Raw genomic sequence first — 10,807 nt, 5'->3', positions numbered from 1 at the left:
CCACCTCATTGCTCATCCTTCAAAAACTCCAGCCCCCTCCAAACTGTTCCCTTTTTAAGGGGTCATCTGTCCCATTTCTACTAATCCATTGTTTATAGAAACTATCCAAAAGGTTCTGGGGTGTCGGCACCAAATACACATAATACACACATAAACTCAAAACGGAAGAAACTGGAGTCCTTTTCCTTCTTTTTGCTCTTCTTCTTCTTCTTTGAGCTCACTAATAATTGAGTAGTAGGAAAGGAAGGATGCGTCTTCTCACATACTCTTCTCGTCGTCTTTTTTTCACCTTTTGTGTTGGGAGGTTTTTTTGCGACACCCAAGAAGAAAAGCCCAGTTGTTGTTTATTTTTTGTGAATCCCCCCGACCCCGGAAAAATAGGTAATTGTGTTTGGAAGTTGTTTTTTGAGGATGGGTCGGGCAATAGAATTTGCATATCTATATATTTTCATCAGGGTAGTTTCATCAGGGTATATAAGGATGCTTTTTGAGTACTTTTTTAAAGATTGAAGTTTTATGCCCATTTGAGGGTTTTACAGTACTTCAGGCGGTTCTTATTAATCTCACTTTTTAGAAAAAAAATTGGTAAGATTTAATCATTTAAAAATGGCATAAAACTTGTTGGATTAGGCTGAACATTCTAGAAATTTTTACTCTAATTTTTCTAGAAACTTTTTTTTTCTAGAAACTTCTAGAAACTTTTGAAATTTTTTTCGAAAAAGTAAATCTAAAATAGATACAGTACCAGACAGAAAGTTCATGTTTTGTCACTTGGAACTTTTTATAAAGTACGGTGAACCTCCAATAGAAGGGCACCAAAACTCTTAACTTTGAGCCCATGTAAATTTGAAAAGGATAGTGGGGGTTGGAAAGTTTTAGCCCATGTAACTCATTTCCTGTAAAATATATCAAAAAGTGGTTGGTAAACTGCGAGAATGTTTATCATAATATCAAAAACAGCTGACGACTTTATTAGACCTTTCACAGGAACCAAGATAATTTTTCTCAAAGTTCAAAATGAGTAGGTATTATTTTATTTATGTGTTTACTGTCTTATTTTTACTTTCAGTGCAAAATAGTCAACTTTTAAAATCTCAGTGCTCCGAAAACATCAGAATATACTAAAAATAAGAAAATTTTTTTTTTATAATTGATAACTTGTTCCCAAATAATTAGGTAGATTCCATTCTGTAGAGATATGCTGTTTGTAACAGAAAAAGTGCGAAAAAATGCCAAAATTAGCACTGAAATTAGAGTTGAGCCAGTTTAAAACCACCTATCTTGCTTCGTTGGATTCGTACAACAAAATTGGCTAATTACAAAAATGAAGCTCTTATTTTGTTTAGAATACTCTGTAATTTTCAGACAAATCGAAAAATCCTGAAACACTTTTTCCGGACTTCAAAGTCGACTATTTTCTCAGAATAAGATAGAAATGATGTCTTTTCTTAAATATGGAATAATTGTCCCTGAATTGTAAAACTGCTGCCTTTCACTAATTTATTCTTTCGAAATTCTAAATCTTATGATTCATATTCCAGCTGCCATTTTGCTAGAAAAAGTTTTGAAAGTTCATTTTCCCCTAGACTCCTAACCTTTCTAACAAACCTTTCTCATGATCTTTTTTTGCTTCCAACCAAGCCCAGAAACTTCCAATTATTATATCATTTGTCTCCATTTCTTCGAAACTCCAGATATATCCTCCTAGACCCCCCACACCACACACACGTCTTGTTTGAACAAACAAAAAAATCCGTCTAAATTTTTTTTTCGTTACGAGAGTTTACTTTCTCCGCTTCTTCTTCTTCTGTTACCACCACCACAAACATCAGCTCAGCCGTTTTTTTTTTGCGCCTGACCCAGAGGGATATTTATCTTTTTTATGACACTTCAAGCTTATTAGGTTAGGTTTTTGGCACCTGTGAATGTAGCCGCTGAAATCTCTTGGCTATATAGAAACAGGTGATTTCATTCGGTTTCCTGAAATTTCACAGAAGTTCCCGTGATAAATCTGAAGTCTGGTTTTTGGAATTTGAGAATTTGGATATACAATTTTTTGGGCAAGTTATATTAGTCATTTTTCAGTATCACAGAAATAAGAGTTGAGCCACTTTAAAGCCGTCTATCTCGCTTAGTTGATTTTTTACAGAAAAGTTGCAAATTACGAAAATGAAGCTCTTGTTTTGTTTAGTATACCCTGAAATTTTTAAACAGATCGAAAATTTCTGAACTATGTTTTCAGGACTCCAAAGTTGACTATAACGTGTTTCTACTAATAGGAGCCCATCCAAATCGTCAACTTTGAGCTCAATTATCTCGGTTCCTATGAGAGATATCGAAAATCTGTTAACTGATAAAATATTGGTGATATTACGATAAAAAATTTATCATTCACCAAATTTTGATTATCTTTCACAGGATCCATGATAATTGAGCTCAAAGTAGACGGTTTTATGTGCGCTACTATAAGAGGGAATACTCTCTCACTTTAAAAAAAAACTTCTGTGCTACTGTAAATACCAACTATCATTAAACCTCAAATTGCACTTACTAACAAAAAACATATTTCAAAAATTTAAATTTTCAAATTTGTTACCTAGCAATTTTATCAAATATCACTTTTCAAAAAGTGCATCTTCAACCCACTCGTTTTGTTGTTTGTGTCCTCCATCCGTCGTCATATTTTAATTCAATTTCCTATTCTTTCACTATCCAATTTCCCAATTTTTTTCCATTTTGCAGTTCCGGTAGGATCAAATGTGTCCGTGAGTGTCAAGAAGAAAAAGACTCATCAACATCATCAACTTTTCGCCCCCAAAAATGTCACGAATGGACAGTTATAGTTCGCAGATTCGCGAGGAGCAGAAAGCAATTCTCAACGGTCTTTTAGGTATTCTTTTTGCGGACGGTTAGTCTAATTAGGAATAGAGAGAGCGTGATTTTTTTGCATGAATCTGTGAAACTGTGATATGCTGACATGTGCGCTCTATTGTTAATCTAACATTGTTGTCCATTTAGAGCTCATTTATCTAAGTTGCTCGATAAGCTATCAAAATTTGGTCAACTGATGAATTGTTTATCATAATGTCACCAATGTTTTATCAGTTGATAGACTTTTAATAGATCTTATAGGGACCGAGATAATTGATCTCAAAGTGCACGAAAAAAATTATTGTCTAATTTGCAGGAATCATCTATGACAACTACGACACAACTAGGAAAATTCAACAAACTGTGGATGGAATCTATCGGTGAGCAAATTCAGATAGTTCCAACGTCTTCTAATAACTTCATTTCTTTCAGAATGGTAGTTGCCCTATTGCTCATCGTGATCGCTCTCATCATCATCGCCATATTCCTCATATGTTTCTTTCATTGCCGACGTCCGAACGAGGAGAGGTCGCCGCTTCACTCAAATCGCAAAAGTCATCCCATCGAAATCTGACCAATTCTTTCTCTTTCACCACTTTGCATAGCTGCTCGTGTTATGGGTCTCTGATTGTGTAACTATAATAAAACTCGTTTTTTGGAAATCTCCATTCTTCGAAAAATAAATAGATTCGGAAAACATCGAAAAAATATGAATTTCCTTTGAGCTCAATTATCTCGGTTCCTTGAAAAAATCTCAAAAAGAGGTCAACTGATAAATTGTTATCATAATATCACCAACATTTTATTGGCTGACAAATTTTTGATATATCTTCTTGGAACCGAGATAATTAAGCTCAAAGTTCATATATAGGATAAACTTTTAGTAGAGCATTTACAGCACTTTGAGCTTAATTATCTCGTTTCCTATGTCTCGGTTCCTATGTCAGAGATGTCAAACATGTGTCGACAAATAAATTGATTATCATAATATCACCAACATTTTATCAGTTGACAATCTTTTGATATCTCTCATAGGAACTTAGATAACTGAGCTCAAAGTGAACTTATGTTAGAGCAAATATGGTGGTCAACTTGAAGTCATGAAAAAGTATTTCAGAATTTTTTGATTTTTCTGAAAACTTCCGAGTATACTGACCAAAAATAGAGCTTCATTTTTGTAATTGACAACTTTTTCGTAAAAATCATACACAAATTCGAAAAAAGGTGCTTCTCGTACATGCTCTAATAGAAGCAAAATCTAGACGTCTACTTTGAGCTCGATTTTCTCGGTTTCTATGAAAAATATTGAAAGTTTATTAACTAATAAAATATTGGTGATATTATGATATACAATTTATCAGTTGACAGATCTTTGATAATTTTTATAGGAACCGAGATAATTGAGCTCAAAATGCACATATATCAGATCAAGTACGTTAGTTTCTGTTAAAAGGATGCCTACCTTTGAGCTCAATTATCTCCCTTCCTGTGTAAGATATCAAAAACGTGTCAATTGATAAAATATTGGTGGTATTATGATCAAAAAATTATCAGTTGACAGATTTTTTATATCTTTTGCGGGAACCGAGATAATTGAGCTCAAAGTCAAATGAAAACATCATAAATGAAAAAACATTTAAAATTCTTTTCTACTTTTTATTATGGCGAATCACAGTTTGAAAGATCTCATTAAAAGAAAAAATTGAACAAAGTGAAATTGTTAGATAATGGAAGCCAGTCGAAAAAGTGTTCACAAATCGGCAGGATCAGCAAGCAGCGCCTTCTTCTCACTGGTCGTCGCTGAATTTCTCATTTTTATGACTTCTTCTAAAAATTAATGACAAACTGAACGGTTTAAAAACTGAAGCTTATTCGCCATTCTGACCTCCTTCTTTATCTTTCTCCTCCTTCTCCTCGCCCTCCACCGTTTTCACCGATTTCACCGACTTCTCATCGTCCGAAGCTTCTAGAAGACCTTTGACGAGTTCCTTGTCAACTGCTTTACGTCCACTTGTGATGTAGACTCCGTTCAAATGTTGCTCCACACGACGGAGTTGACGTTTCTTGGCAAAGTGCTCACAGCCTGAATTTTCAGATTTTTTTTGAAATTTTTTTTTAATTTTAAAACTTACACATATAAATCAAAGCCAACGGAATGATGGTCAAGATTCCAATTGGTCCAATACTCGATGTGAAGTTATTGTACCATTTATAAATATCCTTTGTGTCAGCGATTTCACAATACTTTCCAGAATACGGTACCGAGCATGTGCACTCTGTCAGATCGTAATTTGGCACTCCATTTCCATGACAATCAATTATATCACAGTCTGGGCCAGCCCATCCTGTTTGGCATTCGAAACAACTTCCATTCTGGAGGCGTTCGAAACCGGCACATTGCATGGTACGATGGCAAAGGGTTCCAGTCCATCCTTCGTTACAGAGGCAACGGTCACCTGAATGTATTTATTTCTCCAAATATGATATTATCAAAAAGTACAATACAGGCCCGAAGAGTCATTTCAAATGGAAGCGGGCCTTTTTGTAGACTGTCGAGCCTCATTTTTCTCATTTCTTGTGAAAGATATGAAAAGGGGACAACTGATAAAATGTTTATCAAGTTATCGAAAACATTTTGTTTGTTGATTTCTTTTTGGTATCTTTTACAGGAACCGAGATAAACCAGCTCAAAGTCGAACGTTGAGATTAACCGAATGTCTCACTATCACTCACTGTATCTCAAAAACTTGAAAAGCTAGATAAAATTTTTAACTATCAAATTGTTTATCTTAAAATTGTTAACATTTTTCATGTTTGTAACTTTTTTCTAGCTCTAACCGTTCTCGCAATATGCGTCTTTAAAGATTGCGCGCTCTGACAACGGGAGATAGAGACGCAGAGAAGAGAGAGCGCTCTCGTTTCTCTGCGTCTCCGCGAAACTGTAAAGGCGCATATCTCGAGAGCGGTTAAAGATATCAAAGTGCTGTAAACTGCAAAAATGAGAAAAATTTTATTCTGAACAATTTTCTTGTGGAAAATGTTTCGCCTAAACACAATGTGCCGAAATTTTGAAGATTTCAAAAAATCTTAAAAGGAATGTTTTCATGTGAAACGCTACTCCATCCATAATTACCAAACATCAGTGTCAAAAATAATTAATTTCAAAAACTCATTAGTTATTCTGCAGGACAAAAAATGGTCAATAATCAAAAGAAAGATGTCTCGTTTGTTTGCGAGATGGGGGCCAATAAAAAATCCAAAGTTAATTGCGTCGTTAACTAAAATCGTTAAGAAAATTTTACGGTTTTTCTTTTTCTCTATTTTTTAAGAGAAACTTTCTTTAGGAATTTTTGAAAACTAAAACCATGTCATCTAACCACACTGATAAAAGCCACCTCGTCTCCCCATACCATTAGCTTTCAGCCAAATTATCTCGGTTCCTATAGCAGATATTGAAAATTGGTCAACTGATAAAATATTGGTGATATTATGATAAATAATTTATCAGTTAACCACTTTTTGATATCTTTCACAGTAACCGAGATAAATTGGCTCAAAGTTGACAGTAGTTTGCCTACTCTTTACGTTTATATTTGAGCCAATTTATCTCGGTTCCTATAGCAGATATTAAAAATTGGTCAACTGATAAAATATTGGTGATATTATGATAAATAATTTATCAGTTAACCACTTTTTGATATCTTTCACAGTAACCGAGATAAATTGGCTCAAAGTTTACCAAACCTTTTGGCTCTCCGTTGATGCATGGCTTCAGTTTGCGCAAACCGTTGGCTACTACAATCGAAAATAGTATGGCGGACGACAGCAAGAAAATCCTCCGAAGCATTTTTTTGGACGAATTACCTATAAAAAAAAATTTACCTATAAAAAAAATTTTACTGGGTGGTTCAAATCAATCGAAAAAAAATGTCAAGTGGGTTCATCATGTCCGAAAAAAGAAATTAAGGAAACTTGGAAAAATTAGAAGACGTCGAAAATTCTCTGGTTGTGGGGGCAAGAATCAAAATCGAGAGAGACGTTGTGTGTTGTAAACATTGGAGAGAAGGGTTAACATGATAACCTATTGCCGAGAAGAAGAAGAAGACAGAAATTGGAAATCAGGGGAATGGGAAGAAGAAGAAGAAGAAGAATAAGAAGACGTTGACGGAAAGAAGGAAATGGAAAAATGAAGAAGATGGTGTCCCCTCTAACTGTTGACTGTTTCGGCTGGTAATCAGTAACAATGATTGGGATGATTGGAGGACGTGAGAGATAGCTAAACAAGGTTATCACCATCTCGAGATAACGCCTTCTTGCAAAGGGATCGTTTAGAGTTTGAATTGAAGGAAGTTCCTAAAAATTATGAGATTTGAAGAATACAGTAATCCTTTGAAGATTCATGAAAAATGGATTTTGACCAGGAAAACCCAGAATCTGAAAAATGAAAAACTGAAAATCAGGTTTATCGCGTTTTGACGTTATCAGTTGGTCAGTGTGCTTGTTTATCATTCTGGAAGAGAAAAACCGTCCCACAACGACAACTACCGTATCCTAAAAATATTTTCATTTTCTGGATTTTTTTCTCGTTTTTCCCGCTTTTCGTCGAGTTTTCGGTTGTTTTTCACCTTTTGATGGTGAAAAAATCGACAAATAACCGCGGAACATGAAAATAATTTTGGGTTACTGTAGTTGTCGTTGTGGGACCTTCGGCCACGGCCACTAGATTGTCTCTTTCACAGCTCCCTTTTTCCAGAAAAATATCCTCTTTTTCATAAAAAAAAAACTCCTTTAAATATTTTCCCCATTCATTTTCTCTATCTCTTTCTGTTTCCTAACTGTTTGGCGCTGAAGAGAACGACAGAGAAGCAGAGAAACCAACGAAACTCCGATGTTTACGACAGGCGCCTGTTTTTTTTTGCTGATTCTACAACTTTTGTTTACAACCCGAAATCAATTTAATTTCAATTTTATCATGTTCAACTCGGAATTTTCCATTGAAAAATTTTAATAAAATTCGATTCTACAGTAAACTAAAGGCGCAACACGAAATTCTGTTCTTTGAGTCTCGCGCCGCACGCACTGTGTACTCCTCGTGGACAACCATTTTTTAAATGAATTTCCGGAATTTCAGCCGTTTTTCTTCGGGTTTTCTGCTTAGTTTTCCACTTTTAAACCAAAATCTTCTTCGTCAATTTAGTCTCAGATATTCTATCCTTCAATGAAATGCTTATCTCTCTTTTTCTCTTTCTCCTCGACCTATTTTCGTTCCGTTTCTTCTCCTCCAACTATAAAGGTAGTTTCTAACAAATAAATACTATGCTTTCCAGTTGGTATGTAATTAATTTTATGTGAAAAAAACCGAGAAAAAATTTAAATTAAGGATGGTCGTCTTGGTAACCAGATCCCTTCTCCCAGCCCTGTTGTTCGCTTCTAGAGCTCCACTCGTTCGATCTCAGAGGTTGATTTTTTGCTTTAAAAACTCGTTTTTCTCTTATAGTTAATAATTTTTGTAATCTAACCGCTGAAAATTGCAGAGGACTCGCAACGATGGCAGCCGAGGCATTCACTAAGCACGAAGTCATTCCGGACGTCCTGGCGGCCAATCCACCAGCCAAGCTTGTTTCGGTCAAATTCAATTCGGGAGTTGAGGTGAGTGAGATGCCAAAATTCATGCGTATCTTGTCAATTTTTCAGGCCAACCTCGGCAATGTGCTCACTCCAACCCAAGTGAAGGACGTGCCAGAAGTGAAGTGGGACGCTGAGCCAGGAGCACTCTACACCCTCATTAAGACCGATCCAGACGCACCATCCCGCCAGGAGCCAACCTATCGAGAGTGGCACCACTGGCTCATCGTCAACATCCCTGGAAACGACATTGCCAAAGGAGACACTCTCTCGGAGTACATCGGAGCGGGACCACCACCAAAGACCGGTCTTCACCGTTACGTCTACCTCATCTACAAACAGGCGGGACGCATCGAGGATAAGGAGCACGGTAAGCTCACCAACACTTCTGGAGACAAGAGAGGCGGATGGAAGGCGGCGGCGTTCGTCGAGAAGCATGGGCTGGGGGCTCCAGTGGCTGGAAACCTCTTCCAAGCCGAATACGACGACTACGTTCCAATTCTCTACAAGCAACTCGGAGCCTAAATGCTCCCTTCATTTTGTGATAAATTGCAGTGTTTTGTAAATTATATATTTGTTCAAATATCAGTCTTTTTTATTCCTTAAAATATGTAGCTTTTTTCTGTACCAGAACGTTCACAGTATCGCGAACAAGCATTTAAAGAAAGTGCGCCTCGCTGCAATTTCTTGTTGCAAAATTTGTCTGCGTAGCAGTTTTTAAATTTTTCAAAAATTGAAGCATTTTAAGCGCTGTGGAGGCTCTAAGCAGCTGGCGACCGCTTCGCCGACACGCGACGCGTCCGAATTCGGCTTGATGCCGAATTTCGAATATTAACATTCACGGCATCGCGAACAGACAATTGAAGGAAACGCTTCATTTTTTGACATTTAAAGCATTTTGAGCATTTTTAAAGCTCTACTCAGCTGGCACCCGCTTCGCCGACACGCGACGCGTCCGATCTTGGCTCCGTGCCGAATTTCAAATATTAACTTACACGCATCGCGAACAGACACCTAAAGAAAGTACTTCAATTTTTCGAAAATTAAAGCATTTTAAGCGATGTGAAGGCTCTAAGCAGCTCGTGACGCGACGCGTCCGAACTTGGCTTGGTGCCGATTTCAAATTAACGTTCCTTTCTCTGATGCTACGTCATCGTTCAAATTGACTGACGGCCAGTTCCAGTAACTTTTTTTTCCAAAACCTCTCTGGACAAGCTGTCATGAACACTCACTTCAACGTCAAAAGGACACAAAAAGCGGCGAGGAAAAAGCTTTTTCCCCACTTTTCTCTCTGTTTGAATATTCGTGTCAGATTGAACTCGTATTATAAACTTTCGGAAAGAGAGAAACACATCCCGAAATGTCCCAAGAGAGCAATGCGAGAGAAAGAGGAAACTCGAAGAAATGGGATCCAGTCAGATGATAGACAATCGTTTTCGGTTAATTCGTTTTGATTGTTCCTGTCGGTTTCGATTTCCCGTTCGCAGAAAGAGAGGAAAAGTCATTAGATCGGAGGGTTTTCGTAAAGCTATTTCGGCTTATACTTCCCCACTTTTCGCTGTTGTTTTAGGTCTCTTTCTGTACTTTTCACTATTATTCTAGTGCAAAAAATCGGTAGCCGAAGGTCCCACAACGACAACTACCATAACCTCAAATTATGCTTATTTTCTGGAGCTTTCTTTTCGATTTTTTTAAAGTGAAAATATTGACTGACAACGCACAAAAACCAAGAAAAAATTCAGAAAATATAAATATTTGTGGCTTACTGTAACTGTCGTTGTGGGACCTTTGGCCACAGCTACCGGCATTTCTCTTTCTAATCTCTTCGTTTTAACACTGAATTGATGCTTTTTTAAATGAAAAACCACATTTTTTTCGAGTTCAGCAATTGCAGTTAAAACATTTGGCCAGATTAGGGTTGGCAACGGGGCGAAAAACAACTTTGTTTAAAGGATCAGTAACCGAATTTTTTAGATTATTTTACGATTCAGGGTACCCAATTAGGCTACCCTGAAATTTTCAAGTCAATTGGTCCATTCAGCTACGCGCAATTACGCAAAGTATACCGACTCCCGGGGCAAGGGCGAATCCCCGCCCCGCACCCGCGGGGCGGGGTTCGCCCCTTTTCGCCCCCAAGCCAACCCTAGGCCAGATAAAGTATGCTTGCGCCTGTTTGTCGTTAATAATGCTCCCAGAAATAGTCAGATCGCTCTGATAATCCTTAGAAAAATCGAGCCAAAGTAGAAAGGGTTGTTACAAGCTTTCGAAATAAGATTCCGTAATCACTCTTGTAGAATTACTCCATCACTGA

At 37.1% G+C, this 10,807-nt stretch overlaps 3 protein-coding genes across 3 annotated transcripts; 2 read left to right on the top strand and 1 right to left on the bottom strand.

The window, feature by feature from the left end:
- Positions 1-2,820: 2,820 nt before the first annotated feature.
- CBG20554 lies at positions 2,821-3,445 on the top strand (the record flags this gene model as incomplete). Its single annotated transcript, XM_045236685.1, has 3 exons — positions 2,821-2,890; positions 3,188-3,251; positions 3,304-3,445. 3 exons carry the CDS (start codon positions 2,821-2,823, stop codon positions 3,443-3,445), a joined length of 276 nt encoding a protein of 91 aa, XP_045097080.1.
- A 1,176-nt stretch (positions 3,446-4,621) lies between these two features.
- CBG20553 lies at positions 4,622-6,718 on the bottom strand (the record flags this gene model as incomplete). Its single annotated transcript, XM_002635524.1, has 4 exons — positions 4,622-4,698; positions 4,757-4,954; positions 5,004-5,327; positions 6,616-6,718. 4 exons carry the CDS (start codon positions 6,716-6,718, stop codon positions 4,622-4,624), a joined length of 702 nt encoding a protein of 233 aa, XP_002635570.1.
- Positions 6,719-8,252: 1,534 nt separating this feature from the next.
- CBG20552 lies at positions 8,253-9,021 on the top strand (the record flags this gene model as incomplete). Its single annotated transcript, XM_045236683.1, has 2 exons — positions 8,253-8,329; positions 8,406-9,021. The coding sequence occupies 2 exons, from the start codon at positions 8,253-8,255 to the stop codon at positions 9,019-9,021; spliced, it is 693 nt and encodes a 230-aa protein (XP_045097079.1).
- Positions 9,022-10,807: the final 1,786 nt, after the last annotated feature.

This window comes from Caenorhabditis briggsae (genome assembly GCF_000004555.2).
Source record: "Caenorhabditis briggsae complete genome, chrV, whole genome shotgun sequence".
Classification (NCBI taxonomy): domain Eukaryota; kingdom Metazoa; phylum Nematoda; class Chromadorea; order Rhabditida; family Rhabditidae; genus Caenorhabditis; species Caenorhabditis briggsae.
This window is presented reverse-complemented; position numbering and strand designations above follow the sequence as displayed.